Source organism: Protopterus annectens, chromosome 5.part0 (assembly GCF_019279795.1).
Source record: "Protopterus annectens isolate FY-2018-M chromosome 5.part0, PAN1.0, whole genome shotgun sequence".
Classification (NCBI taxonomy): domain Eukaryota; kingdom Metazoa; phylum Chordata; order Ceratodontiformes; family Protopteridae; genus Protopterus; species Protopterus annectens.
In genome coordinates, this window is record NC_056735.1 from 855510749 (window position 1) to 855529759 (window position 19011).

At 38.4% G+C, this 19011-nt stretch overlaps 1 protein-coding gene across 3 annotated transcripts in view; it reads right to left on the reverse strand.

Annotated features, from left to right (window-relative positions):
* The window catches only part of HEPHL1 (hephaestin like 1), a 571952-nt gene extending 557423 nt beyond the window's left edge, over nucleotides 1-14529 (reverse strand). For all 3 annotated transcript variants that reach the window (XM_044072648.1, XM_044072649.1, XM_044072650.1), the window contains exon 1: nucleotides 14266-14529. In XM_044072648.1, the coding sequence (XP_043928583.1) occupies nucleotides 14266-14435 (170 nt within the window). In that variant the 5' untranslated portion in view covers nucleotides 14436-14529. The remainder of the gene's footprint in view (nucleotides 1-14265) is intronic.
* Between the last annotated feature and the right edge of the window lie 4482 nt (nucleotides 14530-19011).

Sequence of the window (19011 nt, forward strand, 5' to 3'; positions counted from 1 at the left end):
GCATGCAGTGTGCATATCTTCAACTACTGTCATGATTATGCAGGTAATGATAAAAAGTGGTAGTTTTCTGCATTTGTTGTTTGCTGCATAGTTCAGCAGCTTGCCTTTACCATTATTTGACAACATAAGACATTGATCATTCTCCTCAGGTATGAAAGTTAAATATGTTTTCTCAACAGTTCAGTTTTATTTTGTGGCAGAATATTTCTGTACAACTTTAAAATGCACTGCCAGTGTCTGTGAGCTTATCTGACGTTGCACAAGTCAATGTGCCATACAAACTGTACTGCTTCCCCAGTGTCAATGCCGAGTCATGAAATGATTTTCATTGCTAGTATGATGAGGTCACCTGCTTAGAAATGCCACTGTTTCAGACAGAAAGATGTGCTTCTGGCAGTACTCAAATAACTATGAATAGCTACCTCCCACTGAGTTTGATGAAATACTTATTATAAAGCTACTTCTAATTTCCTTTGAGTCATTCAGCATTTGAATATATGCACAGCTTATTTTAGATGTGCTGCAATCCATCTGAAATTCATGGCAACACACCCTGTACAGCTATAGCAACTTTTCTTTTTCTTTTCTTTTTCTTTATAAAAGAAAGGTAGCAAATAAATAACTGAATCTAACAAAATTATAAGCTTAGAGTCCAGCTGAAAAACACAGCTTCATAACTTTTTCAATATTTTCATTTAGAAAATTCAGCATAGCTATTTCTTCATATATCGTCATGTATATGACCCTTGACACAGCTCTGCCCACCTATGATGTCGATGAGCTGTGTTGAGCTAGTGACTTGCTTAAAGCAAGGTCAGCCAGAGGGTAGGGTATTAGCAGCTGAGGACTAGCTCTTGTCTCTTTCTACTGGAAGTGTTGGAAAATGAGGACTAACTTTCCTGTCCTATTCAAGTGGAAGATAAGGAACAGGTGCTACTGGAATCAGTACCTAGCGGAGACCACATATGAAGGACTCCAAAAAACTTGGAAGTAGCAATGTGATATTCGTAAATGTTCCAACATCTACACACATGGGAGTTTGGTCTAAGTATCAGCTTGTATTCCACTGCAGATATATGCTGCATGATATAAACAAATCAAAACATCTGCAGTGTGTGGATGGAGAAAACCCCAGTATATAAGTCCTAGACCATCCTCCTCCTCATCTGACCTAGTTAAAGTAATATAACATATAGATCATTTGCCCCTGGAAAAGAGGTTATTTAGGGGTAGTATAAGCCAGTCTATGCTGACTACTTAATTACCCAATTTTATCTTTCAAGGTTAACTTCCTCAATTCCTGGTTCATTAACCACAACATAATGTTGAACTACAGCATGATATTTGGCACCAACAAAATATTAAAAAAAAACAAAAAAACACCAGAGTTACTCAATATCACTACCCTTTTATGGCACACTAACAGAAACGATCAATCAACTCCTTAAAAAAACTCAGTTTATGGCTAAACCAATCACTAACATTCCATGACTATATTGAGAAATCAAGGGTGAAAGTTGCACACTTCTCTTCTGGACTAGGAAAATCGTACCCTACACATCCAGCCCAGCCAGAGCAGCTATAGGCAATGGAGTCCTCCTGGTCAGACTGGAATATGGACTGTCCATGACAGTCACAACCTCAAAGAAAACCTCCTTCACACTACAGACTACCAAAAATGATATATTTTGCTTCAACCTTAACTCACCTTCTCATGACCACCACAGCCTCATACCTAAAAAGGCAAGTGCAGCACAGAGCAGACATATTACTAGGCTCTCTCATCTTCAAGCTCCTCCAGCCTAACTCATTTCCCAAACTAGCTGCCAATCTTTACAGTAAACACAGACAATGCAACCTCAGATACTTCTCCCCAAACAACACCTCCACTGCACTCCCCAGAAACCAGTCTACACTACACCAACTACTCTTTCTCTATCCTTGCTTCTGAACCATGGCAATTCCCTTCCATACATGTACACACACCTAAAGGTACTGCAATCCCCTTTCTCCACCATCAGAGATGAATGTAAAAAAATTCTCCATAACAAATTAAACGGTACTTTCCACACAATAGGCCACATCACCTAAGGGCCTCTCAGCCTCAGGCCTTAGTCTCTCTATCAGCTTCTAATACCTGTTAACCCCTCTCTCCTAACCCTCCTTTGCCTTGACTCTTATTAACTCACAGCTTTTCCCACTATGATATATGTCCGAAATATAAACAATTAGAATTGCAAAATGTATGTTCCTTTGATAATTATTACGACATATTTTAATTGTTACTGAACATATTCTGTTGTATATCACTTTATGTTCTGTTTTTGATATGTGAATCTTACTGCCTCTCTCTTCCACTTTTTGTTTTCTTTTTAAATGATTTCACCAAGGCAGTACCTGCAAACCATCAGCTGTGGTAGCACACTATCTAAGTAAACAAATGTAACTATATATATATATATATATATATATATATATATATATATATATATATTTATATACGAGCTCCAAATCCTTGAAAGCTGCAACCCTTGCAATTTATAAGGCCTTATTTCAATCTAAAGTACTCTGAAAACGCTTTCTCCATGCTTGCCCCTTAAACTGGAACATTATACCAGACAGTGGTAAGAGATTTGATAATACTGATAACTTCAAAAAAAAGGAATACTCAGTAAAAGAAATTGAATACTATTACTTCAGAGAAAATGGTTAACCATAAAGCTGGCTACATAATCATCCATGCTGACCAGCTGTTGACCTCCGCTAGGCCATACTAAGCATAGGGGCTTACACACTGGTGCCAGAAAGAATGAATGTTTAGTTTTCTATACCAGCTCTTTAGCTATATACATTTGTACTTGCGGCGGTATTTCTATTATCAGCACTGTAATTATTTGCTGCAAGAATTTAGCTATGTTCAACTTAAAATTAATATTCTTAATTTAGTTTAGTATATAGTTATAAAATATTAGTGTAGGTATAGATATGTCTATTACATTCATTTATTACCTCAGTGATATATGTCATTTTTGCTAAGTGTTACCTTACTCTCCTATACTAGAATCTACCTTTTAATTTCAAAACTGAGGACATTTTGTTTTGCTACACCATAATAAAGTGCAGCACAAATACAGATTGGATTCATAGTTAAATTACAGAAAACTTAAGACGATTACTCCGAAAGACTATACAGCTGTATTTCTATTGTCAACTTTAATGAGCAATGAGAGTGTTTACTTATTTATTTATTTATTTTGTCATGGCTGAAAAAGGGTCCTCAGCACAGGCAGGCCAGTAATTCAGTTAGCAAATGTAAATTAATATACAAAGGCTGGGAAGCCAGTAGAATTAATGGATCAGTGTGACAGATGGAGGAAAGTCTCTTTGAGAACTGCAGCCCCCCCAAAAAAAATGATCTGTCATTTTTAAATCCAAGTTGATCTATTTCTCCCCCCATGACAAAATTTATCATACTAATGACACTGAATGGCATTGTTCACACTTCTATAAGAAAGACTAGAAGTGTTGTACACCAGGTTGTTTTACTGCTTGGCCTGCAGTAGAGAACAGATCTTGCAGATGGCATACAATGTAACTAGCATTTACAGATTGATGCATGCACTGAAAGCATGGGCAGCTTTTTCCACACTAACATCACTGCACATAAGACATTTGTTAGAAAGGTAGTGTTGGGTAGGCATAAGCAAAGCAAACTATTAGCGTGATGGCTTTGGGTATCCCTACCAGACTTTCTGCCTTTTAGAAGAAACAAATGGTACATATGCAATTGGATGAACTGCTACGGTCAAGATCAACAAGAAAGCAATGAAAAATTAAAAACATCCTATTCAATGTTAATAGTTTGATTAGAATGCTATATGTTAAGCAAAAGGCACAAGAGAATGTTGTAGAAGTACAGCACACTTTATAAAAAGTAAGCCAAAACAAAGCCAAATGTGCAGCACACCATAACATTGTATCACCATACGGTAGCGACATACTAACATCTGAATAATGCATTGCCTTGATTGTATGCTGCACTGTGTTGATGGATATATTTAACTCTTGGTGAACTCAGGTCATTATGTTGTCCATAGCAAGAAATTATTCACAACTTCTGATAGAGACAAGAAGCAATGCTGTATGTGCTATTATTTATTTGTTTTCCTCTGTATTTAATACTATGCAGAAATAGCTGTCCCCCACAACTAAAATGCAGTTTAAATCAAAGTTGTTGTCTGTATATATTTGGTACTTCACAAGTGTATATTTGTTGTGAAGTTTTCCCCTAAACCGCCCACATTTGCTGTGTACTTTTTAGAAGGATGCAGATCCCTTTTGCTATCCGATTTCATTGGTAATAGTTAATCTTTGCTCTTTTTAATACATTTGTGTGCCGAGAAATAGAACTCAAACTTTGCAACTATTACATCAGTGATGTATGCCATGATCACACTGATCCCCACACATAAACAGTCTTAGTTCCACAATGCAGCTTTATGGCATGGGATGCAGGGGTGTGGGCTGACGGATAGTGAACAACACCTAGGTTATTTTGGTTATCTAGTTAGGCACTTGTTTTATTAAAATATTGAAATTAATCTGTTCTGACTATTAAGTGGGGAGACTGACACTGATGACCAGCTGTTGTGTTTGTTACTTACTTTAATGAAATGGTGATGTCAACAAGCTCTATGCCTTGAGTGTGGGTGGAGATTTTATGTTATTGGGGTCATCCAGTTGTACTATAAATAACAGTAAACTGGTATGCCTCATCCCTTTTTGCTGTTCTGCTATGTTAATGATCTTAAGTTCTTAGCTTCTGACTGCAGCAAGCTGCCCAAATTCTCCATGTCCCATCCTATGTGTGTGAGAAGATTTGTCCTCATAAAACATAGCCAGTGATCTGCTGCACAGAAAGTCATGGAATGTGTGGCAGATTGATTTGTTTCTGAAAATTTAACAACAAAAATAAACAAATAAGTAAAAAATGACTACAGGTTTTCTAACTGCAACAGCACACAAGCACCCACATACTGAAATCAGGTTAGCTTATGATTTCACTAATAAGGTCAGTATATTTCATAGGTTCGTATATTCATAGGTAGGTACTAGGCTATTGGCCCTGGGGTCTAGATAAGCCTAGCCATAAAGATTACCTGTTTTTTGTCATCCAAAAAATTATTTTCCTGGGCCCCTGTTAAGCTGAGCCACAGAAGTGATCCCCGGGGCGAAGTTCCTATTTTCCATCCAATCGTCAAGATTTTTCTTAAAGAGGCTAATGAGGTGCTTTGCTTGACATGAATGGGCAGTCTATTCCAGAGTATGGGAAGTCTCTGGGAGAGGAACCTATCCCTCCAGTATGTTTTGTTTATTGTGGTGACAAGGTTTAGGTCCCTGGAGCACGTGGCTCAGAGGGACTGGGATTTCTTTAAGTGTAGCATGTCCAACAGCTCTGTGTTTGACATAGCTTTGTATGTTAGGCAGAGATCGCCTCTGAATAGGCGATATGCGATGGAGTAATGCTGGAGTTTTTTGAGACAGTTTGCATAGGGCATCTGTTTGAGGCTGGTGATCTTCTTTGTGAGATATTTATGTGGCCTTTCCAGTTGTTGTAAATGTCTCATGAGGTACATACCAAACGGGGCATTGTACTCTATAATTAGTCTAATGAGGGTTGAGTAGAGAGGAACAATGACCTCCTTTTTTCTGGATGAGAAACCTTTTGTGATGTGGTGTGCCACGTAGAAGGATTTCCTGACCACCGTGGCAATGTGGTTATCAAAGGAGAGGCTACTGTCCACCTGTGTCCCTAGGTCTCTTATCACACTTTTGGTGTTAAGTGGACTACCACCTATGTGGTAGTTCATGGGCACAGGATTTTCCCAAAGGGGATGACTATGCATTTTTTGGTGTTGAGCTTAGGCCATGGCTTTGACAGCAGGCAAATCAGGTCTCAGTGAAGACCTTTTGGAGAATGTCCACATCATTTGGGGATTCAATAATGGCTCCCAGTTTGCAGTCATCTGCGAACTTTGTTAGCCATAGACCCTCTGTGTTGGCCTATTTCTTATAGTACTTTTATATTTTTAAAATATTCAGTTTTCTTAAAGCCACTAAATGCTGGAGTAGCACATTTGGAAGGGTGTTAGGACTACACATTGTTTTATTTTATCAAGCATATGGCTTATAATCAGTGCAAAGTCTTATACTGCTTGCCATAAGAATTGGCATAATAAATATTACTCTGGCAGGAAAAAACTCTATAGTCATTACAACGGTCAGTTGTCCTAAAATCATCTTAAATTCAATTTTTGATGGTTTGTGTTCCTGGATTAGAATATGATTGCATGTAGATTGGTTATTGTGTCTGTAACCTTTTTGTCCTTTATTGTATTTATTTGATCGTTCAATTATTTATTTCCAGTTTTTTAAGTAGGATGGTCCGACTGGACTTTTGGCCCCTTTTGAGTCCTAAAGAGAAAAGCTCCACAAGGTAAGTTTACATAAAATATAATTACAAATCCAACAGACTAATACAGTAATTTATAGAATAGTCAATTCAAGATTTTTTTCCATCTACAACCACTTCAACAATGATAATAATCAAGAGACAATGTTGACACTGCTGGTTGGCTAACACAGTCATAGTTGTTCTTCCATACCACACAAATGCAGACACACTAACACCTATGGCTGATTTAGAGTACTCAATTTACCTACCACGTCTTTTGAAATACATAAATATATAGGACGGAGCAGTGGTGCAGCGGTAGCATTGTCGCCTCACAGCAAGAGGTTCTCCAGTTAGATTCTTGGCTGGGGTACCTTCTGTGTGGAGTCTGCATGTTCTCCCTGTGTTCATGTGGGTTTCCTCTGGGTACTCCAGTTTCCTCCCACATTACAAAGACATGCACCTGGAGCATTTCTCCCTGGGCCTCCACTGAAAATTGGCTTTGTTCCAAGTTGGGCTTTCCCAGTTAACATATATATACATATATATATATATATATATATATATATATATATATATATATATATATATAGGTATACATGCATTTGATCGGCCGGTGGATGGCCGATCATAAAATGTGTGAAAGCAGTGCAGCGGATTTTCAAAATTGAGAAGCAGAGATATGAAAAACACACAATATCTCCCATTTTTGACCCATGGTAGCACTTGTTTAGGTGGTAGAGCGGTCAGAGATGTCGCATTTGGTGTTTTGTGTGACATTGCGACTGTTCGCCACTTTCAAATTTGACATTCTGATTTGGCGTTAAACCCGTTCAAGGTTGGTGTGGATGCTCAAATGAATGTATACCATATATATATATATATATATTTATACATATATCTATATATATCTATATATACTATATATATATATATATATATATATATATATATATATATATATATATATATATATATATATATATATAAATATATATTTATATATATATATATATATATACACACACACACACACGCACACACACACACACACACACACACACAAAACATTTTTTAATTATACACTAACTATAGAGATTACATAGCTTAGCAGGAACAAGTTTGATAAAAAATATGCAGAGGTAACATGTAAACAAAAATGGAGAGAAAATTGGGGTTGTATGATTAGGATGATAGAAAGTTGAAGTAATAAAGTAGTAGGAGAAAGTATGTAATATAAGGATAGGAGCTAGAGAAAACAGTAGTAGCAAACAAATTGATATTTTGTTGATGTCATTGGAGACTTTTTAAAATTGGAGTGTAATAACTGTATTGCAAGCATTATGGATGCATACTTCTTCAACAAAAAAATGCATTTTTGTTTAATACATAGCCAAATCTAGGAAAACCTATCTGCCATTGGGTCATGCTATGAAGCTGATCCAGGATTTGTCTGTCTTAAACAAAACAGGATACTGTACTGCAAATATTACTTAATAAAATATTACCATTGCTGTAAGAAAAGAAATTATTAGTTACTTTGTAACTTCTATTGATGAGTGCTAATCTCTGCTGCACAGTTTAAGAAGACTAAACACTGCACAGTATCTTCAATAGTGATGATGTGCAAATTTGCTTGTGTATAATAATTCAGTTTTAATGGTATCTGGATGCATTGCTGTGTAATGGCACATTTTCTTGTGTTAATTAGTATTGGGGTGTATATGAGTGGGGAGGGGACCTTGGTCATCTCTACCTTGATCCCTGTCACTTCTGACTCTTCAAGATTATATTGTTTGCACTGACCCTGTTTTTAAAGATGCCTGCTGTCTTACCCAAACCTCCTCATTCTCCTTATGAGCATGCTCACTTTAAAACCTCATCCTCCTTATGAACATGCTCACTTTAAAACCTCATCCTCCTTATGAGCATGCTCGCTTTAAAACTGCAAGGAGTTCTATGAAAGTCAGATTTTCCATGTTGATGTATAGACTTCAGTCGTTTCAAAGGAGTGCATTCTTGGTAGCATGCATGTAATCAGTACACCATTGACTGACAGTAAGCAGATAATGTCATATAAGAAATACATGACAGTAATTGTCTTTTTCTGGATTTTAAAGTTAATTACAATAATAAACATGCAGAAATAACATGTAAAGGAGTATAACTATCTGATGATGGCATAACGAGATTATTAAGTATAGAATATGTCCCAGAACTCTCCTCTCCCTCCACATCCATGTTATTCACCACAGCCATTCTAAAGCTTTGCCAGTAGCCTGATAAATGCTGAATTGAATTCCACATTGTGCAATGGACATTTCAGTCCATTTCTAAGTGCACTCAATCATCTATGTGAGCAGCTAGTTTTGCATAGGGAGGAACAGCTGTCTATACAACTCTCAACCCTTTGTCAGTCTCCTTCATGATGAACCTTTGTCATGTGACTGATCTTTTTTTATTGTGTATTATAATGTGATGCTTTGTCATACATACTTCTTAGAGAATTGTGAGTTACTTTAAATATAACAGCAAGTAGCATGATGCAGTATTAAGCAGTGTGTTTGAAGGAGAGGTATATTGTAGGATAAAGCATTTAAACATGTCTCATGTAGAAAAACTGGTGAGGGATGCCTTCCATGCATGAATGGAGTGTACATCTTTTGATGTAAGGATAGCATTACCTACTATCTGGAGTAGTGGTGAGATGAGGAAATCAGGCAGCAGAAAGTAATAGCACCTTGCATAGTAAATTAAAGAAGAGTGTAGGTGAAGCAAAGCATGGCTAAGCTTCCATGCAGAGAAAGAGTGAAATATTAAAGCAAGGAAACCACCCATTCCATTATTTTCATGAATCAATGCATTAAATGGAAGGACCTCTGTTGTGGTATCTGTGTAATAAATATAAAACATACGGCAATCAGTTGAAAACTGTGGAAAGAAAACGTGAGAAAAATGGTTTCATAAGGTAAACTGAGGTAGGTCATTAAAAATGCATGAATGAAGTGCATTACTATGACATCATAATTGGTGAGCCAGTATACTGAGTGCTGAAATTATACGGACAGCACACATTCATTTTGTTATGATGTGTCTTTTTCCCTCAGTAAAAACTATTCATGGGCAAATATGTGTTGTTAACTGCTGAGAGCGGAACATCTGTATTTGACAATCCTGTTGTGCTCTTTTCTCGCCAGTGTTGCACATTGACCAATGAACACTTACATTGACATTGAAGCTCTTTGGCAGTGGCAAAGCACATTTTAGAAGAATATATGAGTACATTGTGTTAGCTACCTGATCCCAGCTGTAGTAAAATGTCATTGATTTGTAGTGAATTGCAAGTTTTATCACAACAATACAAGCATATAATCCTAGATGAAAATACATGCACGTCACTGCAGATAATTGTGGAAATTGGCATGGGTATTATGACAGAGTAGTAGGTGCTCACAGTTGGCATAGCAGAACAGTGAGCCACCACAGTAACATAGAGTCATAGGTTCCTAACTACTTACTAAGCTAGTGATTTGTGAGGACCTTACGAAGCCAAGCTTTATATTCCCATGGTTAATGTCGTTGCTTGAGCTGCTAATACTGGTAGAGGTGAAGCATCATGTGCACTCCTCTACCGGTATTAGCAGCTCAAGCAACATCATTGACTGATTCAACAGGTGATTCCAATTCCTTTTTACTGAAAGAACCACTAAAAATACAAGGGAGATCGAGGAATCGGTTTCAGAATCCCAGGATAAGATGGATTCAGAGCGAGGAAGACACAGCAAGGATAGTGAAAAGAACCAAACAGGTTCAGTATACAACATTTTCCTCTATTGTGTTAACTGAGACACAGACTGCAGTTCTGAATAGAGGCTTGACTTTTGTACTAGCACAGTTGGCAGTTTTAACTGATGTCCTACAAGATTTACACATGTTTGGCAGGACTTTAACTTTGAAAACAATGTTTAAGGGTGCTGTTTGTAATGATAGTGTTTTTAAGAAACCTAGTGTATTTGTACCCCCTCCCAACTCTACTATTGATTTGTTTACAGAGGCAACTGAGACAAAAAATTTTAGATAAACAGAATGATTGTTTTTTTAACTTGACTATTGATGAGAGGCAGGCTTTATCTGAGTTGAAATGTTTAAATAGTGTTGAAGTAAGACCAGCTGATAAAGGTGGAGCCATAGTTGTGCTGGACAAATGTTTGTATATCTCTTTGATGATGGAATTATTAGCAGACACAGACACCTATTTTCCCATACCGTTGTATACTTTGACAGGTGCTATAGAGAAAGTTGAGTTTTTAATATTTGATCTATTGATTACTGGTTTAATAACAGAGCCATTGTTTGAGTATTTTAAAGTCTACAATTACATCACCCCTATGCTATATGGGCTATCCAAGATACACAAAGATCTTTATAGACCACCTATGAAACCTATTGTGTCCAGCAGGGGCTGGCTTACAGAACCGTTGTCTATTTTTTGTGGAGAAAAATCTACGTAATGTTTTGAATAAGTGTGAGACTGTTTTAAAGGATACTAAAGATTTCCTTTCTCAGCTGTCTAGCCAACTTGGTAATATTAATGGTACGTGTTTTTTTGTTACACTAGACATTGCTTCACTCTTTACCGTGATACCCAATGAATGGGGAATAGAGAGTGTTAGGTCTCTATTACACACACACAATGTATCTAATGACAAGGGCAGACTGATTTGCAGTCTTTTGAAAATCATTCTGTTGAACAATGTGCTCATTTTCAATGAAGTACTTTACTTGCAGAAGGTTGGCATGGCTATGGGCACAGCTTGTGCAAACAGCTATGCCAACCTGGCTCTGGTAGGATGGGAGACACAACACGTACTTACAAATGACAGATACAGCTCCTCAGTTGGTTGGTATGTAAGGTTTGTGGATAATGTTTTTTTGCTTTGGAAAGGGACGGAGCATTTACTGTTGGAGTTTATTCAGTACATTAATAGTACGAATGATCTTCTAAAGTTTTCTCATAAATATTCAGCTACCAATATAGACTTTTTAGATGTGCAGATCAACCCACGGTGGTGGTGCTGTGGTAGCGTTGTCACCTCACAGTAAGACGCTGTCCAGTTCAATTCTCAGCTAGAGTGTCTTCTGCGTGGAGACATGCATGAATGGGCATACCTTGTGCGTCAGGGCTGGTAACTCAGCATGTAAAAATCAACTACCAATCATTAGCGGACCGGAGTGCTGCTGTGGCGACCCCTAACCGGGAAAAGCCAAAAGACACAAACAAACAAAGATGTGCAGATCAACAGGGATATGCTAGACACTGTCACCACCAGAGTTTACAGGAAAAGTGTTAGGAAAAACAGTATCCTGCACAACAACAGTATGCATCCAAACCATACAAAATTGAATGTCCTTAAGGGGCAAGTTTATCGCATTATGCGTCTTCACAATAAAGAAACTGACTTGAACATTGCCCTAGCTTCATTGAAAGAAGAGTTCTTGAGTAGGGGTTAATTAATGCCAATTATTACATCACTCTCAAACTTGATTTGTATTGGATGAAACAGGTTTAAATGTTGAGTAACTGCTGACATGCTTTATTATGACCTGATGAAGTGGAGCTTTGGTCCATGAAAGCGCTTACCCTGTGTATTTTTTGTACCCATTAAATATTTTGAACTAAGCCATGTTTGGAACTTTACTGTTTCTTTGACAATATCATGTACTGCCCTGCTCGAGTTTGGAGATGAACACTATTAAGTGCTTGAAAAGACTGGCAACAGCTTTAATGATTGCCCGCTTAAAGGTATATATGGTTGGGCATATTATGGACCATGTGATCACTTGCCTAATATTTTTCTATGCTCCTATGTTCCATAAGGGACATTGGTGCTAAGCCTGGGATGAATTTATGGTTTCCCATCTAAGCAGCCAAATTAACAGTAGCTCTGCTCATCATTTCGTATGAGATGACTGCAGAAGTGCTTTACAGATAGTAAAGTGGGCAACAATGGTAAATGGGAAAATATATGTGTACTGATAGAAGCACTGTGACATAAGAATACTGTTGTGGATATAACCAGTAATACTCACCTGTAAGAAAGTGGCCAGTAAGTGGAATGGGCTAGGTAAAGCTCTTGCAGGAAAAAAAAAAAAACTTGTGGACTCACTGCTGTACAGTTACCACATCAAACTATATCTTTGCAGTGAATGAAGATTGTCTATCATTGCAGAACTAGTGAAAATGCATCTGCTTGCATTACATTTTGCATCAGGTGAAAAGGCAACAAGCAAAGGGAAATCCACTGTCACAGGAGCTCCTAAGAGACTGAATAAGCCTAACATAGAACTGGTGCTACAACTGTGGCGACGCTTGCATAACGTCTGATACTGAAACAAAAGGGTAAAGGGGTAAGCTTACAGCATAGGTTCAGTTTATGGAACGTGATTGTTGGAGGTCACAACACTCAGCAGTGTGCTTCATGGAAATAACACTCAGGAGTGTGGTCTCATTGCAAAAGTACACAGAGCAGTTTGCCCTTTGAAGAGCATAGAAAAATAGTAGGTACTTTGTTATGGTCAAGGATTGGGGTTTTGCTGAAGACTTAATATGCTACAATGTAATAAATTAATAAGAAAGTAGAAGACAAAAAGATGTTTATGCTCTGGTTAAAATAAAATATATCATAATAACACAAACTTAAGATGAGACATTTGGCTCTTTTTTTGATGATTGAATTACAGGATTAAAAGAAGCACCTACAGGATTTTGATGTATTAAAATAACTCCATTTTTGAGTTCCTAGGTGGAGTTTTCCTTTGATTAAAATTTATGCTGATCCTCCTCCTTCGCCTCTGAAGCTAAAATAACAAGCTGAATATCTTTCATTGATAACTGCCACAGTGTCATTGCATGAGCACTTCAACAGAATGTGGCCAGCAACTTTGGAGATACTGCCCATTATACCCAGGGACAATAAATAATGAAAAACAGTTGCTAAGCTCACAATCTTCTTGAAAATTATTAGAAGTGAAAAGGTTAAGCCAATAGGGATTTGTGCAATGTATAATGACCAAGTCTGAGTCACAGAATTTCCAGCAGCATAGTGTATGACAGGAAAAATGCAGATCACTTGTTTCACCCATGGAAAATAAGCACTTATACTTAACAAGTTTAATCTAGTTGAAAGAACAATATTTTTAAAAAATATGGCTACTACCACAAATCACACCTCTCAAACTTCCTTGATTTTGCAGTACATACCTGATTTTCTTCATATTTATGTCCTAGACATTAAAAAAACTAAAAATGGATTAACATTTTGAAACTGCTATCATAATGACAAATTCACACTTAACACTAAGTTTGTGTAAGTGGTTGCAATGAAGTACAGAAACTTTGACCAGAACAGATATGGAAAATGACTAATGAAAAACAGTTATGAAAACTTACTGAATCAGGTCATATCATACTGACTAGAAAAATAAATAAATAAATGTTAATAAATTACTGATTAAAAAGAAAGTACACATACTGGTGAAGTACAAGCGTTTCGTTGTAAAATACTACAAGAACAACACACAACGACCCCTTTCATGTTTTACAATAGAAAATACAAATTGCATTTTAGATAATGCAGCTACATTACAAAGAGCAGTTTTATAGCGGTACAGTTGCATCCATTCCCCTGGGCACTGATGGTATGAGTTAGGAATTGCAGGTGCATTTCCTGTTATTACTCTGATTAAAAAAATACATAGTAAGCAGTAGTTTGAGGTTAATCAAAACAGTTTAAACAAGTAAGAAAACTCACGGATCATCTTCTACATGAAGTCCTGTGATTAGATTGCGGCCGGACGGTGCGTAGTCCCAAAACTCTTCCATTATTCCAATATAAAACGTGCGGATTGTGCATTCCTCTGAGATGACTAGAAGGAAAAGAAAGCATAGAAATGCTATATTGTAGCTGCGATTACAAGACATTTGCAAACAACAGTCGATGCACGGCTACAGCAGGTTAACTTGAGGGTAGCAGTACTGCGGAGTTTTACCACAAAGAGCGCTTAATAAATAAGCAGAAAACAGGGAAGTCCAGCCTCCCTTCTCTGCAATTTCCCCACAGCTTTCAGGAATTAGACGGACGGACGAGTTATGCAAGACTCTCTGGCAGCAACCCACCTTCTGTGGTTCACAATAGTCTTACTGTAGCAGGTCAGGTCGGGACTTTGCAGGGGAAGTCCTGCTATGTTTGTGTGAGCCAGGTGTTAGCTTTTAATGGGCAGTCTCAGACAGTACCTGACCAAAATTCCAAGATTCGCCAATGATGATTATATTACTTAAAAAGATGAAAGCAGCTACAAAGATTGGAGTGGCTACCTAAATGTAACGCACGCAGGCATTTGCCTTTTTAAAGTTTACATTTCAATTTCTGAGGGGAAAAAAATATTCTTCGGACAGTGATACTTTACCTCTCAACTGTCCAGATTTTCGCAGAATGTCCAGATTTTTGTCTCATATGTTAGGTCTGTTCCTCATAAAATTTGTGATTGTCTGGCAAATCACTGTGATGTTCTGGTGACTGAAGTAATTAAATAATGACATACGTCTCTGCTGCAGATTTGAAATTCTTCAGAAAAATGCATGCTTTTGCTAACACAAACCCTTTTATTCTAGCAGCCTTCTAAATTTATAGCAATATTTAAAATCTGTCCCTATTTTTGGGCCTTTGCCCCCCCCCCCCCACACACACACACACACACATTTTCTCAGGCTTTGTCCATTTTTCTAGACATACATACCCACACACTTATAAATCTCAATATTCCCATTTTTTAAAGAACATTTCCTATTTTCAGACAGGAATTAGGATGCCCCTATTTTTGGAGGTATGCAGCTATGTTTAGGCTTAATTTATCCCTGCACACAATTTTTGAATCCCCTCATCATTTCTGACTTTTGAAGCTGTCTACTACTCAGAAAACCACACTAAATGATCATCATACCAGTGGCAACAATAATTTAACAAAGAAGATACACATTTTATATCTCCCTTTTTCTGATGAAAAAATGACTTTTTGGGCTAGAGTGTTGCGATACAGTTCACCAAAGTGTATATATTGTACACCTTTTCTTTGATAATGTGTGTATACCCTTTTTGTTATTTGTCTTTTAAATGTCTGTTTGAGTACTATCCCACATTCCTACTGGAAGCAATAGGTTTTATGTTATTCAGATGTTCAGATTTTTAGCTCGATGTTCGTGTGTTTTGAGGAAATGTGTTCTTATTTTCAAGATATGTAGGTGGACTGGTATGACTGACACACACGCACACATGCACACATGCACATACGCACACAAACACACACACCATACCCTTCTAGCTCTTATAGGTTAATGGGTATGTACTAGGGATTACCCTGGCATAGTACCACCTGACCTTAGTTCCCAGTGTCTCAGTCGAGAAGAGTCACTGGAGTTATCCTCGGGGGTGAATTTTCTGTTTCCATTCCATGCATCAAGATTTCTCTTGAAGAGGGTCAGCCATGTGTTCTGCTTGACATGTATGGGAAGTCTGTTCCACAGCATGGGCAGTCTCTGGGTTATGAACCTGTCCCTTCAGCATGTTCTGTTAATTGTGGTAATGAGGTTAAGGTCTCTGGAGTGTATGGTGCAGAGGGATTGGGATTTCTTTAGATGTAGCATTTCTAACAGAGCTGGGTCAGACATGGCTTTGTAAGTCAAGCAGAGATTGCCTCTAAGTAGGCAATATGAGACAGAGAATAGTTGGAGGTTTTTTGAGTCTGTCCATATGGACAAGTGTTTAAGACCTAGGATCCTCTTTGTGAGGTACTTTTGCGGCCTCTCCATTTGTTGCTGGTGTGTAGTGAGGTACATTACCTAATGGGGCATTGTACTCGATGATTGTCCTAATGAGGGAAGAGTAAAGAGAGACAATGACCTCTTTCTTCCTGGATGCAAAACCCTTAGTAATGAGATGAGCCACATAGAAGGACTTTCTGACCAGTGGCAATGTGGTGATCAAAAGAGAGGTTGCTGTCAACCTGTGTTCACAGATCTCTTATAACGGTTTCTGTGTTCAGTGGGCTACCATCAATGTGGTAATTCATGGGAACTGTGTTTTTCCCAAAGGGGATGACGACATATTTTTTGGCATTGAGCTTAAGGCTATGGTTCTGACACCAGTCATTGGTTTCAGTGAGGCCATTCTGTAGGATGTCAGCATCACTTGGGGAGTTAATAATAGCTCCAAACTTGCAATCATCTGCGAACTTTGTCAGCCAGAGTCCCTTCATGTTGGCCTGGTCTTCAGAGAATAGAAACCAAACAGGAGAGAACCCAGGACTGAACCCTGTGGGACTCCACTAATGACTAGTTGGTAGTCTGACTTGGAATCAGCTAGTTTCACACTGTGGTTCTATCTGTGAGACAGTTTTCAACCCATCTAGTGATATAGGGGTTGATGCCAAGCTTAGTGAGTTGTTACTATGATTCCTGAGTGCAGAATGATATCAAAAACCTTGGCCAGATCCAGGTAGGCTGTATGAACCACCTTGCCTTCATTCACAGCTCTGGTGACTGACACAAAGAAGTCGACCAAGTCAAGCAGACATGACCTACCCTTCACAAAACCAAACTGTGTGGGATCCAGAGTTTGGAGATTCCCTATGTCCTTGTTTATTAGGTCTACAATGATGCGTTCCATAGCTTTGCATATCAGCCTCATCAGGCTAATGGGATGATAGTTCCCAGGGTCTGTAGTCACTCCACCTTTGTGGAAAGGGATGACTGTAGCAGTGCGTCATTCGGTAGTTACAAAGCCTGAAATGACGCTGTGATTGAACAGGGCACACAGGTGAGGTGCCAGTTCACTCTGTAGTTCATGTAGAACACAATCAGGGATATTGTCAGGTCCCATAGAAGCTGCATTCTTGGTCTTGGACAGTGCTGTTTTAACCTGTGCAGCAGTAATACTGGGTGCCTGGCAGTCTACTGGTATAGTGATTGGTCCTTTGAAGGGGAAAGAGGGGTAAAGTTGGCACTGAATCTGTCAGCCAGTATACTGGCTTGGTATGGGAAGTACCATTGTGCAGTACCTTAGAGCAAATCTGGGTATTGCCATGGTGATTCTTTGCATAACTATAAAAGGCCTTGTGGTTGTCTTTACTATCTGCTGCAATTCTGTTTTCATAGCTAGCTTTAGAGGATTTGATGAGGGATCTCAACTTTTTGTGGAGGCTGATAAGGGAGTTTTTCCAGTCTTGGGACTTCACCTTATTCCACATCAATTTCCTCCTTCTGTTCTAGAGTTTGTTTATGGCAGGGGACCACCAGATTGGCTTCCTTTTTTTGGAGGAGAGCGTCTTGGTTCTATTGGGTATGGCGAGATCCATGCATTTGTATACGTGTTCATATAGTGAATTGGTGTATGACTCTGTGGTCATGCAATTATTCTCCATTTGCATGGGTGCTGTGAAGTTAGCCACCTCTGTTTTTAGGAGTCCAAAGTTAGCTTTGGAGAAGTTTTTCATGGTGGTTACCTTGGCCGGGGGAGGGAGGTATGTGGATTTCCAAGGTGATTAGTTTGTGGTCGGATCTAACCAGGGAGGACCTGACTATAGGTGTAGAGCAATGGTCACCCATATTATTAATGACCAGGTCAAGGATGTTGCTACCTCTAGTGGGGGTAAGTACGAGCTGGTCCAGGGCATTGGAATTAATGAACTCCAGGAAACATTGGGCAAGTTTATTGTTACATGAGTAGTTTACCCAATTAATGGAGGGGTAGTTGAAGTCACCTAGTAAGAGAGTGTCAGGTTGGGCACTAATATTCTCCAGGGTGCTTAGAAACGTGGAGTGCGAGTCTTGGGACATGGTTGGGGACCTATAGCAGGCTACGACCTGAATCGCTGTCTTACCCAATATTAGCTGCACCTGAAGTATCTCTGATATGTTATTTTGGGCTACCAGTCTGGAGGTGTTTGCATCCTTTATGAATACAGAAACACCACCACCTTTGGAACTTCGATCCAAGTTCTGGGGCTGAAAGGTGTAGAATGAGTTATAGCCTTGTAGTGCAGGGGTGCTTTCTGCTGCCTTGAACCAGGTCTCTGTTACAGCACAAATGTCAATGTTCTCCATTTTAAGGAGCGATTCACGTGAGTGCATTTTGAGTTTGAGACTTCTAGTGTTGAGCAGCATGACCCTCAGACTGCATTTGTTTGTAGCTGTTATGGTGGTAATTTGGTCTTTGGAACACCACCTAAAAAAGACATTATAGGGCTCAAGAAATCTGGACAAAGCCTAAAATAATGCAGAGACAAAGACAGAAAAATAGGGTTACATTTTAAATATTGCTGTTATAAATTTTCTTGTTTTACCATGCAATTTCAGGAGGATATAAAGTCTGAAACTTGGCTGTATATAATTATTTTGTGACTTCAACCATAAATGATTTGCCAGAAAACCACACATTTTATATGGAACAGACCAAAAATATGGACATTCTATGAAAATCTGGACAGTTGAGTGGCCTCACACA